The sequence below is a fragment of the Pipistrellus hanaki genome (genome assembly GCF_964339955.1).
Source record: "Pipistrellus hanaki genome assembly, chromosome: 2".
NCBI classification, from domain to species: domain Eukaryota; kingdom Metazoa; phylum Chordata; class Mammalia; order Chiroptera; family Vespertilionidae; genus Pipistrellus; species Pipistrellus hanaki.
In genome coordinates, this window is record NC_140504.1 from 195,937,609 (window position 1) to 195,954,860 (window position 17,252).

The 17,252-nt window shown below is 60.1% G+C and overlaps 2 protein-coding genes across 3 annotated transcripts in view; one reads left to right on the forward strand and one right to left on the reverse strand.

Annotated features, from left to right (window-relative positions):
• The window catches only part of CTNNBIP1 (catenin beta interacting protein 1), a 41,789-nt gene extending 39,527 nt beyond the window's left edge, over positions 1-2,262 (forward strand). For both annotated transcript variants that reach the window (XM_084875855.1, XM_084875856.1), the window contains one exon: positions 1,597-2,262. In XM_084875855.1, coding sequence (XP_084731981.1) covers positions 1,597-1,655 — 59 coding nt within the window. In that variant the 3' untranslated portion in view covers positions 1,656-2,262. The remainder of the gene's footprint in view (positions 1-1,596) is intronic.
• The window catches only part of TMEM201 (transmembrane protein 201), a 186,721-nt gene that overhangs the window by 14,489 nt on the left and 154,980 nt on the right, over positions 1-17,252 (reverse strand). The window lies entirely within an intron of this gene.

Genomic DNA, 17,252 nt, shown 5'->3' on the forward strand with positions numbered 1-17,252 from the left:
AGTGTCAGGGGCCCTGGGCCTGGGTCTGGGCTCCTCCAGGAGCTGTGGCCATTCCCTCTGCCGACTCTCTGGCCCTCGGGGCAGCGGGGCTGTTTCTGTCCTGCAGCTCAGGCCCCTGTGAGGCAGGCCAGGGCAGCGAGTCTGCCCCTGTGCGTGGAGCCAGGCTTCTTGTGCCGACAGCGCCCTCCGGGGTCTCCGCCAGCCCCACTGATGAGTGGGTGGGAGGCGGCATGGGGAAAGCTGGCATCCGTTAGCTAACCCGCTCGCTGCCATGAGGGTGTGACGTAATCCTGGCCTCGGTGGTTGCTAGGGAAATTCTGCCTCAGCGGCACTGCGTGGTCCTGGGACTGAGCGAGAACAGAATGTCCCCGAGAAGCGGGAGGAATGCAGGGCTTCCCAGCAAAGGAGCCGGATCTGAGCTCCTCTCCAGGCCTCCTTCCCCTTGTTGGGAGCTGTCAGAGCGCCGTCAAGGCGGGGTGGCTACAGCACTGTCCCTGTGCCCAGTGAACGCATTTCGGCACCCATGGACCTTGTGGGCGGGCCCTCCTTCTGCAGCGCCCGGGGCAGGTGCCCCTCCCTGTCCGCGAGGCAGACGGGTAGGAAGGAGCTGGGCAGGCGGCTGCCAGGGTGAAGGAGAGGGTGCCCTGCGGGGGGGAGCGGCCAGCACCAGGCCTGGGGGCGGAAGCCGTTCACGGCCAGTTCCGCTGCGCGCCTCCCACCCCCGCTCCCCGTCAGTGGCCTTTCTGTCTGCGGCTCCAGTCCTCCTCCCGGGAGAGCTCCTCCAGAGAGAAGTACGTCAGAAAGGCCATGGCGGCCAACTGTTATTCTGAGCGCAACCCAGAGCTGCAACCCAGAGCCGTCCTTCAGAAAGAGGGGAAAGCAGGACTCGGAGGGCCGGGGCCAGAGGCGCAAGGGGACCTGGGTCTGCAGGGTCTGTAGCCACGCCAGCTCCTCCCAGCAGCTCCGGGCGGGGAGGCAGGTCAGGACTGCAAGCTTTCCCTCCCTCCCCTGCCTTTTCTGGCTGCATGTCAGAGCCCGTCTTATGGAAACAAGACAAAGGAAGTGATTTCATGAGTGCCTGGGCCAGATCCTCCAATCCATGATTAAAAACAGAGCAATAAAGATTATGGCCATTATCTGTCGCCTGTGAGCCAGGCCGCCTGCTCCTTGGAACAGGTGTTGGGTTTGGGCAGAGGCCTGGCTCCTAGAAATCACAACGAGCGAGGTCTCCAAAGGGGGCCAGACGGTCTCAGGAGGAAAAAGGGCGGATCCGAGGGCCTGACTCTGGTGACTGGAGCAGAGCCTTCTCCAGCAGCAGCCCTGGGCTCTCACACTCACCTCCTCGCTGTGCAGCCTTCCGCAAGCCTGAGCCTCACCCCACCCGCCCTCAGCCCGCAGTCCCCAGCCCCGCAGCCGGCCGCAGGCATATCCCCGGCCAGGCTGGCCAGGCTGCAGGGGAGCCTGCGGGAGGTGGGCTTCCGGGAAGAGCTTTGTGCTCAGAAAGCACCTCCCTCAGGCCGCACCCGAGGGCCACAGCCTCCTGCCTCGTCCCAGTGCCAGAGGCCCCTCCAGCAAGCCCCTTCCGCCCGCCTGCAGGTGCAGAGGACGTGGTGATGGCGTTTTCCAGGTCGGAGACAGAGGACCGGAGGCAGTAGCTGCGGATCCCAGGGAGCATCCTGAAAGCTGGCATCGGCCAAGAGATCTGTGTGACCTCGTCTGGCTGAGTGGCAGCGGGTCCCCTTCCCCATCCCCCACTACACCCCCCACCCCTCCTCCACCTCATGCCCCCTTCCCACCCTGTCCTCCCCGCCCCGCCCCGCCCCGCCCCGCCCCACGGCCACTCAGCAGGGCTGGCATCGAGGGAAGCGCCGCTGGTGCAGTTATGATCGGCTTCAAGGGACGGACTCATGATTGGCTTCAGGAAGAAACCTTTTTATTTTTAAATCTTGACCAACGGAAACCTTTTATTTTTATTTCTGACTCTTATTTTTTAAATTTGCGCCTCGGGTACATGGCTTCCCGGGAAGCTGTCCGAGCTCTGGTGCTTTCTTTATTTAGGTCACTTTTTAGGAACGAGAAGAGGTCCGATTGGCTGCTCAGACTGGAAAAGGATTTTGATTGGCTGGCTAACGGGAACCGATTTTTTTCTTGAACGGCTGCAGGTGTTCTGCTGAAAGCAACAGCTTCTCTCCTGAATGCTGAGTACAGGGTTTGGGACGTTGGTTGTTATATTTGACTTGAAAAAAAAAGAAAGAAACCAAATGCGCTTTGCAATATTTATTACACAGCTGGCTGCTCTCACGTGTTTTGTTTGTGTTTGCATTCGATCGAGCGTTTCCCATTGGCTCCCCCATGACTCCCGCTGCTCTGCCCCCCAGCCCCCACCCCTCTGCTGCTCGCAGTCCCTCTGCAGCCCGGGGCACCTGGACCTGACTCCACCAGTAAGGGGGCCTCAGGGACCCCAAGCAGCATCCGCAGCTGGAGAGTGGGGCCCCCAAGGAGGTTTGTGTCCTGGGGGAGCAGCGGGAGCTGAGCGGTGACCGGCCATGAGCCGGGATTTACGTCCATCACTTCGGGCTGGCAGCCGGCCAGCTTCCCGGACAGGAATGGAAGCCCGCTTTGCTGGCCCCCCTGACCGAGCTGAGCAGAGGCGCCCCAGGAAGCTCTGTCGCATCCATTCTCCGGGTCTGCTTCCTGAGGCCTCATCTGGGGTCCTCCTGGAAAGGGCAGGAGCTGCTCCCCTCACTGTGAGACCCAGAGGGTCTGCCCAGGAGCCCGGAACCCACCCACAGACCCAGCGAGACTCAAGCCTGCGAGCCCTTTGCCTCCAGGCACCCGCCCCTGACCGCCCCCAGCCTGGCTCCCACGGTGTCTGCTGCCGGACCTACCCTCCCGGCCAGCACGCCCACGCCTGTGCCTCTGCACACCTCCTTCCCAAGAGTCCCCCATCAGCCTGGAAGGGCAGCGCCTTTTACTTTATTTATTTATTTTTAAAATATATTTTATTGATTTTTTACAGAGAGGAGGAGAGAGGAAGAGAGACTTAGAAACATCGATGAGAGAGAAACATCCATCAGCTGCCTCTTGCACACCCCCCACTGAGGATGTGCCCGCAACCAAGGTACATGCCCTTGACCGGAATCGAACCTGGGACCTTTCAGTCTGCAGGACGAAGCTCTATCCACTGAGCCAAACCGGTTTCTGCGGCAGCACCTTTTATGAAGGGCTTCAATGAGCAAGGCCCACAGGCTGGTCCTCAGCCCCGGCCCAGAGCACGTTGCAGAGCCCGGTCTCTGAATGGCTGTGGGCACCCAAGTCCTCACCCCTGCCCTCCCTTCTCTCCGCTCACAGGATGCCCTGGGGAGGCGGTGGGAGATACAAACCCAGGGAGGGGAACTCGCCCCCCTGCCCTAAGGTAGATGCCCGTCCTTGCCCCAGAGCTGGAGCCAGAGAACATTCAGCCACATTCCCCTTAGGGCTTGGGGCTGCCATGGAGCACAGGGGCCAAAGGTCAGCGTGTCCTAGGCCTGAGCCTGGGAGAGCCCTACCGTGCAGGGGGGGAGGGGGGGAGGGTCTCACTGCTGATCTTGCCCCAGAAGCAGGACTTGAGTGTCATGGCCTAAACACTGTGTCCTCCTCCACGCACAGGCCCCTGGCCCTGGTTAGCGGACCATTAACTGCAAAGGCCGTTGATTCCAGGGACAAGGACTGTGGGGACCCCACCAGGGGCCTCAGAGCATCTCCCCCCGGGGGAAGGACACAAGCACATGAGCACACACAAGCACACACGCTCTCTGCCAGGGGTCCGCAGCTCCAGCGGGGCCCTGGGGAAGGTGAGCCTCCAGCCCCGTCATCAGGTGCAGGTGCCCGTGTGGCTGGCCGCGCGCTCTTTGTACCTGCCGCTCCCAGGAAGGGCCCATGTCCTGGCCCATGACGTGTTCTCCGCCCCAGCCTGTCCGTGTCAAGGTCATGGGCCTTCCTCTTGTAACGGTGATTGCCCTGATCTGTTATCTCCTGAAGAAGAAAAGGGAAAGGGTTGCCGTGGCTCCTTATTTCAACTGAAAACATACCTGTCGGAGAAAAAAAATGAGCAATAAAGAAGTTTAATACCTTGGTGTGTGGGCCGAGCTATCCTCCCTTGGACTGGGTGCTTCTGCTGCCTTCCACGCCTCACGTGGGCTGTGCCGCTGGAAACACGGGTTCTCTAGTTGTGTTGTCTGTGGCTGGAGTGGGGTTCGGGGTTTGGAAGAGGTTCCAGGTCTGCCCCGCCCGGCTGACAGCTCTGTGGGAAGGCTGAGCCCCTCTTTCCACCTGGAGATTCTAAATGCCGGCCCGGATTAGAGCAGGGTCAGTCAGCTCCAGCGGTGACCTCACCGTCCGAGCTCGTGAGCAGACTCTGAGCTTCCCCTGAGGGTGGCACCTGCCATTCCAGACACTCCGGTGCGAGGCCCTGGTTCTCAGAATCTGTGACCGAAGCCCAAACGGCACATCCGCCTCTCGCCTCATCCCAGGGACGGAAGATCCGCTGAGCTCAGGTGTGATGCGGGCTTGGAAGCTGACATCACTTCTGCTTCAGGAGTTTTTGCTTCGGCAGCATGTTCTAGGATTTTTTATTTCTACTTTTTTTTCCCTTCTAATTACATAGACTTTCTATTCCCGTTTCAGAGAGTGTCAGCGGGTGCTCCATGTCCTGGGGGTTATGGGAAATGGCGGCAGGTGCACAACGCCATCATTGATCCTTAGCGCTGAGGAGGGCGGGGTTGTCGCAGCCTGTCTGAAAGGGCCTGCCCACCTCCGCTTGAATACCCACCCGGGGAACTCACTCCCGCACAGGGCGATGCATCCCGTCTGCAGGCGTCCGTCCTTAAGTTTCTCTGGAACTTCCTTTCTTAGGAAGAAGCTTAGTTGTGGAAAGGAAGACATCTATGTTAGCCAGAAACGACATAGACTCCATGTCATAGAGCCACATGGCAAGGGCCTCCACACCAGTGTTCTTTTTTTAAAATGGTTTTATTGGTTTCATAGAGAAAGGGAGAGGAATAGAGAGATAGAAGCATCAATGATAGAGGAACATCATCGATCAGCTGTCTCCTGCACGCCCCCTTCTGGGGATCGAGCCCGCAACCTGGGCATGTGCCTTGGCAGGAATTGAACCCCGGGACCCTTCAGTTCACAGGATGATGCTCCATCCACTGAGCCACATTGGCCAGGGCAACCCCAGTGTTGTGAGTGGCACTGTTGGTAGCTAACCTTGGAGTTAATGGCTCTCCTAATGTGGGCCGTTGAGCAGAGAAGGTGGGGCTGGCTGGCCCTGTCCCACCTGCCCAGCCCCCTGGGACTGGCCTGAGGGATGAGACCTTCGAGCTGTCAAACTCCCTGGCCTCAGGGGAATCAGACCACTCTGGCCGCTTCTGCAGGCCCATGGAAGGGTGGGGGAGGGGGGAGGGGAGAGGAGGAGGAGAGGGGGGAGGGAGTGCTCGGTCTTCTCGGGCCCCTCAGCCTACGCAGCTGGCACCCTGGGCCCACCTTCCTGGGTGGAGGTGCATGGCCAGTGATGATGCCCCTGCAGGATTGGGACTCTGAGGCGCGGGGGGCCCGGCTGAGCTGGGGGAGGCCGGGACAGGCTGAGAACGGAGGCAGGGCACCTGCCTTTTGCCGGTGTTCCCCAGCCCCAGGGCGGAGGGAGGTGGAGGAAGAATGAAGTACTTCATCTCCCTGTTCCCACAGGTGAATAGCCGCTGTGAGAATCGGGCTGAACAGCCAGGGCCCTTTGTGGCAGCGAAAACGATCCCTCCGGCCCCTGGCTCCGGGGTGGGGGCCGGAGCCGGCTTCCGAGCCCAGCAGGAGCTCCGTGGGCCCAGGGGACCCGCCACCACCCACCTGTCCCGGCCTCCCGGCCGGTCCTCCCTCCTCTCTCCCCGAGCCCTCCCGCTGTGGCTCATGCCACCCGCCCTCCTCCTCCCTGGGGGGTGAAGTGGGCCAGACTGGCCCGGAGGCCTCTGTCCGGAAGGAGCGTTCTCCTCTGGGGAGACAGCTGGGTGCTTAGGAAATGTGTGTGGGGGGGGGGGGGGGGGCATGGCTGCGGCCCTCATTTAAAAAAGGCCTCCTCACCCACACCCTCACCCACCCTCACCCACACTCACCCACACCCTCACCCACATCCTCACCCACACTCACCCACACCCTCACCCACCATCACCCACACTCACCCACATCCTAACTCACACCCTCACCCACATCCTCACCCACATCCTCACCCACACTCACCCACCCTCACCCACACCCTCACCCACACCCTCACCCACACCCTCACCCACACTCACCCACACTCACCCACACCCTCACCCACACTCACCCACACTCACCCACACCCTCACCCACACCCTCACCCACACCCTCACCCACACCCTCACCCACCCTCACCCACACTCACCCACACCCTCACCCACATCCTCACCCACACCCTCACCCACACCCTCACCCACACCCTCACCCACCCTCACCCACACTCACCCACACCCTCACCCACATCCTCACCCACACTCTCACCCACACCCTCACCCACACCCTCACCCACACTCACCGACACCCTCACCCACATCCTCACCCACACTCACCCACACTCACCCACACCCTCACCCACACCCTCACCCACACCCTCACCCACCCTCACCCACACTCACCCACACCCTCACCCACATCCTCACCCACACCCTCACCCACACCCTCACCCACACTCTCACCCACTCTCACCCACACCCTCACCCACACTCTCACCCACACTCACCCACACCCTCACCCACATCCTCACCCACACTCTCACCCACTCTCACCCACACTCACCCACACCCTCACCCACATCCTCACCCACACTCTCACCCACTCTCACCCACACTCACCCACACCCTCACCCACATCCTCACCCACACCCTCACCCACATCCTCACCCACTCTCACCCACACCCTCACCCACACCCTCACCCACACTCACCCACACTCACCCACACCCTCACCCACACTCACCGACACCCTCACCCACATCCTCACCCACACTCACCCACACCCTCACCCACATCCTCACCCACTCTCACCCACACCCTCACCCACACCCTCACCCACATCCTCACCCACACTCACCCACACCCTCACCCACATCCTCACCCACTCTCACCCACACCCTCACCCACACCCTCACCCACACCCTCACCCACCCTCACCCACACTCACCCACACCCTCACCCACATCCTCACCCACACCCTCACCCACACCCTCACCCACACTCTCACCCACTCTCACCCACATCCTCACCCACACTCACCCACACCCTCACCCACACTCTCACCCACTCTCACCCACTCTCACCCACACTCACCCACACCCTCACCCACACTCTCACCCACACTCACCCACACCCTCACCCACACTCACCCACACCCTCACCCACACCCTCACCCACACTCACCCACACTCACCCACACCCTCACCCACTCTCACCCACACTCACCCACACCCTCACGGGTGGTTCAGGGACGGTTCCAGCCTGCGGGCAGGGAGGCCAGGAGAGCAGACTGCTGCTGGGAGCCGAGCCCACCCACAGGCCTCTCACCGGGGCCCAGGGAAGCAGCAGAGGGTGCCCAGGTGGCTCTGTTTGCACACCTGTGGGAGCCCCCACCCCCTGCACAGCCCCAGGGGTGACTTCAGATTCAGCCTCTGAGAGTCCCGCCTCCTGGCCCTTGGCCTTGGCCCTGGCAGGAGGTGGGCTTTCACCAACATCATTTATTTATTTATTCACTGGAGGCCGGCCGGGAGAGGGGCTGTGGGCAGCTGGCTGGCCAGCCCCCCTCCCCACCCCCACCCCCCCCCCGCCATGGAACTAAAGGTTGAGGAGACAATTTGCATATTAGCCTTTTATTATATAGGAGGATTATTTACAAATTGTCACGTGAGGTTATGTATTTTTTAAAATTGATTTTAGAGAGAGCAGAAAGGAGAGAGAAAAAATCAATGTAAGAGAAACATCGATCGACTGCCTCCTGCACACCCAAACCTGGGCATGTGCCCTGACCAGGAATCGAACCAGTGACCTCTTGGTTCCTGGGTCAAAACTCCACCCCTGAGCCACATCGGCTGGGCCACAGACATCTTTTCTGCAGGGGGCTCCGCGTCCCGGTCTGGACACCGCGAATGCGCACTGGGCGCTGCCTGTGTGCAGGAGCCTAGCACTCGTACACTCCTCTGCAGTCACGTGTGAGGGAAGCATGTGGTTTTCCAGAAGAGAAAACGGGGTTCCATCGTTTGCCAGAGGTCAGTGTGGTGCAGCCGGAACTTGAGCCCAGGCCCTCTGCCCCACCTCCAGCTTTGGCAGAAGGGAGCGGGCGGGCGTGAGGGGGGATCCTGGGTCACGGGCTGCCCAGCACCCTCTCCCTGGCCAGCTCTGTGACCCAGGACCAGTCTGGCATCTGGCCCTGCTCTCAAGCCCCATCGGTCCATTGTCGGCAGGTTTCCAACAAGTATTTGTCAGGTGGTTAGCCTGGGACCCCCCCAGCTCCCCAGGGAAGCCGCTGCTCCCCCAGGGGACGGCAGTCCTCCAGGCTGAGCTGGTTTTTCTTTTTCTTTTTTTATTTTTTTTTTATTTTATTTTTTTTTATTTATTTTTTTAATTTTTTAATTTTTTTATTTTTTTATTTTAATATATTTTATTGATTTTTTTTTTTTGCCCCCCACCCTCCCTCCCACACATCCCCTCCCTCCCCAGAGTTTTGTGTCCATTGGTTATACTTATATGCATGTATAAAAGTCCTTCGGTTGATCTATTATCTCCCCCAGATCTTCCTCCCCTCCCCGCTGTAATTTGACAGTCTACTTGTTGATATACTGTTGAGCTGGTTTTTCTAGAAGCTGCTCTTCCACTTTGTACAGCTCTTCCTGTTCACAGCGGCACCGCCCATCCAGCCTGGAGGCACACCTGCCCCCACCGAGGGCACCACAGCCCTGTCTCCCTACTGCGGCCTCGTACCCTTGGGCAGGTCTCGGCCTCAATCTTCTTATCTGTAAAGTGGGACTAACAATAAAAACAAGTGTGCCTCTGCCAAAGTCCGCACAAAGAATGCTTTGAACCAGGAAAACCCGTGGTCAAACGGGACTTGAACCTGACCCTGATGTGTCCTCCCACTGCACACATCTGTCTGTCCGTGTGTGGTTGGGGGGGCTGGGGAGACATTCCGGCTGTGGGACTGGAGTCCGGACCTGCCATTGGCAGCTGGGTGATTGAGGGCAAATTATTTATCGGAAACAAAGGGGGGGAATAAAGAGCACCGCCTGAGGCTGTTGCTGAGAGTGAATGAGATGATGCAATGACTAGGTGGGGCGTGGCCTGCCCGCTGTGGGTGATGGGCACACACGGTCATCATTAGGGCACCAGGACGATGCCCCACCCCATCCTCTCGGCTGTGCCATTCAGAGCCCCCCCCCCCCATGCAGTCAGGTGCTGGTTAAACTCTTCTCAATGAGGATGAAAGCGCTGAGATGATGCCAATAGAAGCCAGGGCGGGAGCTGCCGCCTGCTCCCCACCCCCATCCCCGGCCTCCCTCTCTGCTAAGCAGCTTTGCCTGGGGGAGGGGCCGGAGCTGAGCTGAGGGGTCCCCCTCCCCCGTGCCCCACCCCAGATGGACGTGGTCCTGGCTGGACAGGCAGGGAGGGGCCGTGCAGAGCCGGGGGTGGGCGCCTGTGCTCCAGGGACCCTCCTCCTCCCTCGTGCTCAAACTCCAAATAGAAGCAGAGCCGGCCGGGAAGGGGATAAAATTAAATCCTCGATCACGATCGAGTGGTTTTAAAAAAACACAGCAGTCAGAGGCTCCTTCCCACTGCAGCCGCCTCTGCGAGCAACAGGAGGACAGGGAGCTGCTAGGCCCTGAGCCCCGAGCGCCAGCACCCTCTCTCCTCCCTCTCTGCCCCTCCCTCCCTCTCCCTCCCCCTTTCCCCGGGGCCTGAGGGGCCTCCTCCTATTCCCTTCCCTTCTCGCCCAAAGCCCAGCAGACCTGGGACACAGCCCCTAAAGCCTCTTAGTGTGCCGGCTGCCTGGAGGGGGAGGGGGGGAGAAAGGACGGGAGCTACCAGACCTGGGTTTGCATCCAGACTTTGCCAGTTCTGTGCCTGCCCGAGGCCTGGCAATGGAGGATGCACTGGCTGCAGAGAATTTTACAACAATAGAACTGATTCAAAGCCTGGTTTCCTTTTTTTTTTTTTGTCTCCATGCTAACCCCGGGACTGCCCCCGACCTTTGACCTCCCCTCAGGCGGGGGCCTTGCCTGAGGGGCACCTGCCGGGATGGGGGTGGGCTGTGGCTGCCGGAGGGGCTGATGCCCACCTCGGCGAGGTCTCCAGGCCGGGCTCTGGCGCCCGGGCCCCTCCCAGCCTCACCTGCCGCCCTGGTTTCTCCGGGGCGGCCCCAGGGACGGCCCCAGGGACGGCAGGTGGCTGAGCGGCTGGCACCTGGCGCACAGAGCCCGCGGGCGGGCGGGCGGGCGGGCGGGTGGGGGCGGAGGTGTGCCTTGGCGGGGACCTAGGACGGGGAGGAAACAATCGGGTGGTAAAAATAGTCCTTTGTTTGCTGGAGGCGCACATCCTCAGGAGCCGGTGAGAGGAAAACACCAGCCAGGCGGGAGCCGGGAGCCGCAGCCAGCGGGCGGCCCGGGGGGCAGAGGCGGAGCTGTGCGCGGGGCAGGGGCCTGGCCGAGGGGAGGCCGGACAGCGCCCCCCACCCCCGGGGCCAGCCTCCCTCCGCTGTGTCCACAGATTGCCCCCCTCGGGCCACTCCTGGCCAGGCCCGTTGGGCAGGCCCGCAGAAACACGCTGCCCCCGCGGAGGGCAGGCTGGCTGCCCCTGCCCGCCCCCCCCGCTCCCGCTGGGTTGCCCCTTGGGGACGCTGTCTCGGGGGTGGCCCACATCCCAGGGGAAGGCAGTCCGGGGGCTTCCCTCCGGCAGATCACCCGCACCCCGTCTGAGCTGCCGAGGCTGCAGAGAGGCCACGCCCGGAGGGACAGCCGGACGGCACCGTTAGGTTTCTGTGGGGCGCCAGCTCCCGTGCCTGCTTCAGGGGTGCGCCCTGAGCTATCGGGCTGGCCCTCCGGACCTCTGCAGACTTCCAGACAGCTCACCCAGCCCGGGCACCACACTGGGCCCCAGCGAGCACTCAGTCAGCCTGAATGAGGGCCTACTGTGCGCACCCTGGGAGGCAGAGGCGAGAGGGACGGGGACACGCCCTGCGGTGGCGGAGGCTGCTGAGGCCGCCCCCCTGAAAACAGGCAGGACAGAGCCGCGGGGGGTGTGTGTTGGGGGTGGGGGAGTCCTCCAGGACCAGGCTGTGAGCCGGCAGCCCCAGCCCGCCCGCAGGGAGCTGCGGGGTCCCCCGGAGCGCCCCCCAGAGCTCTTCCCCTGCCTGTGGGGTCCCTTCTCCCTGCCCCAGCCTGGCTCCCGGCGGTCAGGGCCTGGCTCCCGGGCGGTCAGGGCCTGGCTCCCGGCGGTCAGGGCCTGGCTCCCGGGCGGTCAGGGCCTGGCTCCCGGGCGGTCAGGGCCTGGCTCCCGGGCGGTCAGGGCCTGGCTCCCGGGCGGTCAGGGCCTGGCTCCGGGCGGTCAGGGCCTGGCTCCCGGGCGGTCAGGCCTGGCTCCCGGGCGGTCAGGGCCTGGCTCCCGGGCGGTCAGGGCCTGGCTCCGGGCGGTCAGGGCCTGGCTCCCAGGCGGTCAGGCCTGGCTCCCGGGCGGTCAGGGCGAGGCAGCGGCACAGGCCTGAGGGCCACCCAGGCTGTGGTCCCGGCTCCTCTCCGCAGCCAGACGGAGAGGAAAGCTGAAAACTGCTCTGAAGAAGGAAACAACACGTTTTGGGGGGACGGGTCGGGGCAGGCCCAGGATTCGGGCTGTTACCCACCCCGCCTGCGGCTCCTGCTGGTGCCGGGGGGGCCGCGGCCAGCCCTCGCTCAGGCCTGCTCTTGCCCCCCTCTGGGCTGTGAGCCATTCAGGGAGGGCACGAGGGGGTCCTGGTTCCGTGCCCTCCTCTGGGGGCGGGGGGAGGAGCTCCTGTGGGTGCTGGGAGGACGGAGAAGGCAGGAGGGGGCGGGCGGTGGGGTGGGGGTGGGGGTGGGGCATCGCAGAGGGCACGGACTCGGCCAGGGCCAGGGTCCTACAGCCCCCTCTGCCTCTGAGCTCTGGCAGCTCCGGGCCCTGGGTCTGAGCCTCAGTTTCCCTGTGGACGGGGTGTGGCCATGGCTGCTGCTCCCCAGTACTCCCAGCTCTGCCTCCCAGTGGAGATCATGTCTTCCTCCTCCATCCCCCCCCTTTTCCAGTGCAGCGTGGCCCGGCTGGCGTTGGCCAGAGAAGCCTGGGCAGGAGAGTTCGGATCCGGGCAGCGTTCCGAGGCGCTGCCATCTGACTGGGAGCCCGGCATGGGTGGGGAGTGAGGACGGGTGCTGCCTGTGCCGGGGGCCTGGGCCCGGGCATTCCGCAGCGTCTCCTGCCTCTCCTGACCCTGGACTGCAGGAGCCACCGGAGCCTCCGCTGTGCCAGGCATCCGGACTCCTGCTGTGTCCGAGCATTCTCCGTGACTCCCACGGCTTCCCCGTGAGGCTGTGTGAGAGCCGCTTGCTTCTCTGGGACCCGAGGGCACACAAGTCCCCGTGGGAGCCTGCACGGCGGTGGCTGCCCCCTGCGCTCAGGATGAAGTGTCCGCCTGCCGCCCGTGGGCGGCCCGGCCTCTGTGCCCCGGCCTCCGCCCGCCCCTCGGCCGTGCTGACCCGCCCCCTCCGCGGGGCTTCTGTGCTCGCTGTTCCCTCTGCCGGCTCTGCTCTTCCACGCGGCTCAGTCTCCCCACGTCAGCTCCAATGTCACCCCCAGCCTCAGCCAGTTCAGGCTGCTCTCACAGAATATCTCAGACTGGGTGGCTTATGAACAACATAAATTTATTTCTCATAGTTCGGAGGCTGGAGGTCCAAGGTCAGGGTGGTGCCAGCCGAGCCAGGTTCCCGGAGGGCCCCTTCTCGCCGTGTTCTCACCTGGGGAGGGGGCCGGGGAGCTCTAGGGGGTCTCTCTCAGAGGGCACTAATCTCACTTGTGAGGGCTCCACCCTCATGGCCTAATCCCCCCCAAGATTCCCCCTCCAACACCATCCCCTGGGGGGCTGGGGTTCCAGCAGATGGACTTTGGGCGAGGACACACTATTCAGACCCCAGCACCCCCTCAGAGGGCTCACTAACCACCCTGTTTTGCTTTCCTTCTCTGACATGCTCTTTCCTCGTTTCCTGATTCTGTTCTTTCTCAGGAACAACCTTATTTGTGAATTTCTGTCTTCCCTTGTTTACCTCTTGTGCCTCTCGTCAGAAGGTGAGCTCGGAGGGTCAGGGACCTAATCGTCCTTCAGTACCTGACACAGTGTAGGTTCTCAATGAAGGTTTGTTGAATGAATGAGTAACCGTGACCTTGAATTGGCTCTTCCGCTGAGCCCTCTGTGACCTACAGCCCCAGTGACGCTATTTTCTGAACTAAAAGTGTGCCGACAACAGGAAATCTGGCCCTCACGTGTTTCTCTGGCCGAGGCCTCGGGCACATTTGGCTGGTGCTGGGTTCCGGCCCCGTGTGGCACCCCGTATTCAGGGATTGTTAGGTCTGTCTTGGCTGGTAAATCAACGCTGGGCTACAAAGGGGCTCAGGGACTCGTCCTGGCTGGGACTTTTTGGTTTGCAGGCAACAGAAACCCAATTCCAGCTGGATTGCGTCACTGGGTAGGCTCTGAGGTAATTCATGAGATTAAAAGGCAATTGCTGCAGAACCAGGGCCTCGGGGCCTGGAACTGGAGCCTGGATGCTTCTAGAACATTCTCTCCCTCTAGGTCCGTCTCTGCTTGTTCCTGCTTGACTTTGCCTTTTGGGCGCTTTCTTTCCTTTTAGACTGACCTCCTCCTCCTCCTCCTCCTGGCAACTTCAGGAGAAGGAAAGTTCTTTCTCTCGGTGTGCCTCAAATAATCCCAGGGCAGCCTCTGATTGGCTGTCGTTGGGTAATGTGCCACCTGTTGGGCCAATCGCAGCGGCTGGGGATTTAGTCCTATCCCTTTCCTGTGGCCAGGCTGGGACAGGCTATTGAGAGTGTGATCGCCACCAGAGCCACATACAGTGGAAGGGGTGGTGCCTAAAGCATGATCAGACACAAGTTGTCACCACCAGGCTCTGATGCTGGCTGAACCCCAGAAGAGAGCAATTTCACAGTGATACCACCCCGAGGTGCTCGGCCAGCCTGCCACAGGGCAGGGAAAGAACAGGGGCAGGAAGGCGACCTGCCCATTGGCATGAACACCAGAATGTTCTTCTTCCCCACGGAGGCCTGGTTTTGCCAGCCTGGAGTGGCACTTCGGTGGCACGCAGGCCTTCCTGGAACGGCAGGTGGCTCACAAAAGTAAACAAAGTCTGGAAAATGTTGCATGTTACATGCATCCTTTTGGTGTCACGGTGTATCAAAGGTTCTGAGAAGTCCTGCAATAAAGACATCCATTTCATTTAGCTCTTCCCTTATTTATGTGATCACAGAGCTCTTAAAGTTTTTTAAGAATTCTGGGGAACACATGTGAGAACTGCTGCTGTGGAGAAAGGGCACAATATAGAAAACCAGAGCTCAAGTCTGAGCCCTGCTGCTCATGTGTGACTTCTCCAAGCCTCAGCTTTCCCATCTGTGAAACGGGTGATACCACCAACCCCCACAGAGCTGTTGTAAGTGTGGAGTGAGAACAGGCCTTTGATAAGTATCTTATAAGCTGTAGAGCACGGTGCGGATACCTGACTGTTGTAACTGGAAAATAACAAAAGTACTTTATTTATCTTATAGGGTAGGCAATTCTCTATCGTCAAAATTAGGGGGTGAGCCTGGCCGGTGGGGCTCTGTGGTTGAGCGTCGACCAATAAACCAGGAGGTCATGGTTCCATTCCCAGTCAGGGCACATGCCCAGGTTGCAGGCTCGATCCCCAGCGTGGGGCATGCAGGAGGCAGCTGATCCATGATTCTCTCTCATCACTGATGTTTCCTATCTCTCTCCCCATCTCCTTTCCTCTCTGAAATCAATAAAAAAATATTTTTAAAAATATTAGGGGATACCCTGACTGGTTTGGCTCAGTGAATATAGCGTCGGCCTGTGGACTGAAAGGTCCCAGGTTCGATTCCAGTCAAGGGTATGTACCTTGGTTGCGAGTACATCCCTGGTGGGGAGTGTGCAGGAGGCAGCTGATTGATGTTTCTCTCTCATCGGTGTTTCTAACACTCTCTTCCTCTCCCTTCCTCTCTGTAAAAAATCTATAAAATATATATATTTTAGAAAGATTAGGGGGTGACAAAGGGAAAGGAAATGACGCATCCAGGGTTGGCCAAGCGGGTGACTCATTAGAGAAGGAGGACCCCAGCGGCAGTGCCAGGGTTAGGATAAGGCCCAGGGGCCGGGAGGGCAGAGGGAACATGGAGGGCAAACCTGGAGCAGAGGCGCCTGGCGGGAGGGAGGTGCCAGCCATGGCTGCTGACCCCTCTGAGACTTCTGAACAGACAGCAATGCTGGTGCCCCTCCCCACACCCTCCTGGTCCCACCCGTGGTGCTCCGCCTGGGACACAGGTGTGGCTCCGAGCTTGCTTGGGCCTCCTGAACAAAGTGCTGTCGGTGACTTAAACAACAGGAATGTATTGCCTCACCGTCTGGAGGCTAAAGTCCAAATCAAGGTGTGGGTGGGATTGTCCCTTCTGAGGGTGACAGGGAGCACAGCCGGTCACCAATTCTCTCTCACCATTGATGTTTCTCTCCCTCTCCCTCTCCCCTCCTCTCTGAAATCAATAAAAACAGGGGGAAGTCTGCTCCATGTCTCCTGGCATCTTTTCTCTAGGTGACCAAATTTCCTTCTTTCTTTCCCTTCTTCCCTCCCTCCCTCCCTGCCTCCCTTCTTCCCTTCCTTTCTCTCTCTCTCTCTCTCTCTCTCTCTCTCTCTCTCTCTCTCTCTCTCTCTCTCAGTTTCTCTGTCTCTCGTTTTTGTTGTTAATCCTCACCCGAGGATATTTTTCTATTGTTTTTTGTTTGTTTGTTTGTTTGTTTTTGTTTTGTTTTAGAGAAAGTGGAAGGGAGCTGGAGAGACAGAGAGGGGGAAACATGGATGTGAGAGAGAGAGACATCGGTTAGTTGCCTCCCACACACACACCCTGACCAGGGCGGGGGATTGAGCCTGCAATCGAGGTACCTGCCCTTGACCAGAATTGAACCAGGGACCTTTCAGTCCACAGGCTGATGCTCTATCTACCGAGCCAAACTGGCCAGGGCCAAATTTCCTCTTTTTCCAGGGACACCAGTCTTACGGGACTGGGCCAGCCAAATAACCTTGTTTAATTGATGACTTCTGTGAAGACCTTGTCTCCAAATGAAGTCCCATTCCGAGGTCCTGGGGGCTAGGACTTCAACATGAATTTTGGGGAGACACAGCCAACCCACAGCAGGGGGCATTCGCCCAGTGGGCATCCCCGTCCGTCTCGCCAGCCCACCGCCTTGGCTGAAGGCATGTGGACTGCATCCTGCCGGGAGAGAGGGGCGGTAATCGTGTTAATTGCCACAACAGCAGATCTGCAATTAATGTGCCACGGGAACGAAGAGTGAATGCACTGAGCACACCCGGTTTGGCTTAAACTACACCCTCAGCAGTGCTGTGCCTCGGAGCCCCACTGTTTATGCTCCTTTGCAAATTAGCAAAGACAGTAAACTAACATCTGTTTCCCCTTCGTCCTGCTCAGCGGGGAGCTATGAGGGGGGCTTGTGGGGGGAAGGGGGACTGAAGGAGGGTGTCTGGCCCGGCAGCCTGATTGGATCCTGTGCAGAGCCAGCCCGGCCACGGGTGAACCTGAACTTGGGCCCCTGTTCCTCTTACTCATCCCCACGTTGGGCACCATATGTGCCGCGCCAGCACAGCCGGGTTCGGTGAGCCTGAGAGGGGGTGGTGAAGGATTGAGAAAAGACAGACAAGAACCCTAACCAGTTTGGCTCAGTGGATAGAGCATCGGCCTGCGAACTGAAAGGTCCCAGGTTCGATTTCGGTCAAGGGCATGTACCTTGGTTGCGAGCACATCCCCAGTAGGAGGTGTGCAAGAGGCAGCTGATCGATGTTTCTCTCTCATTGCCGTTTCTAACTCTCCATCCCTCTCTCTTCCTCTCTGTAAAATAAATAAAATAAAATATATTTTTTTAAAAAGAAA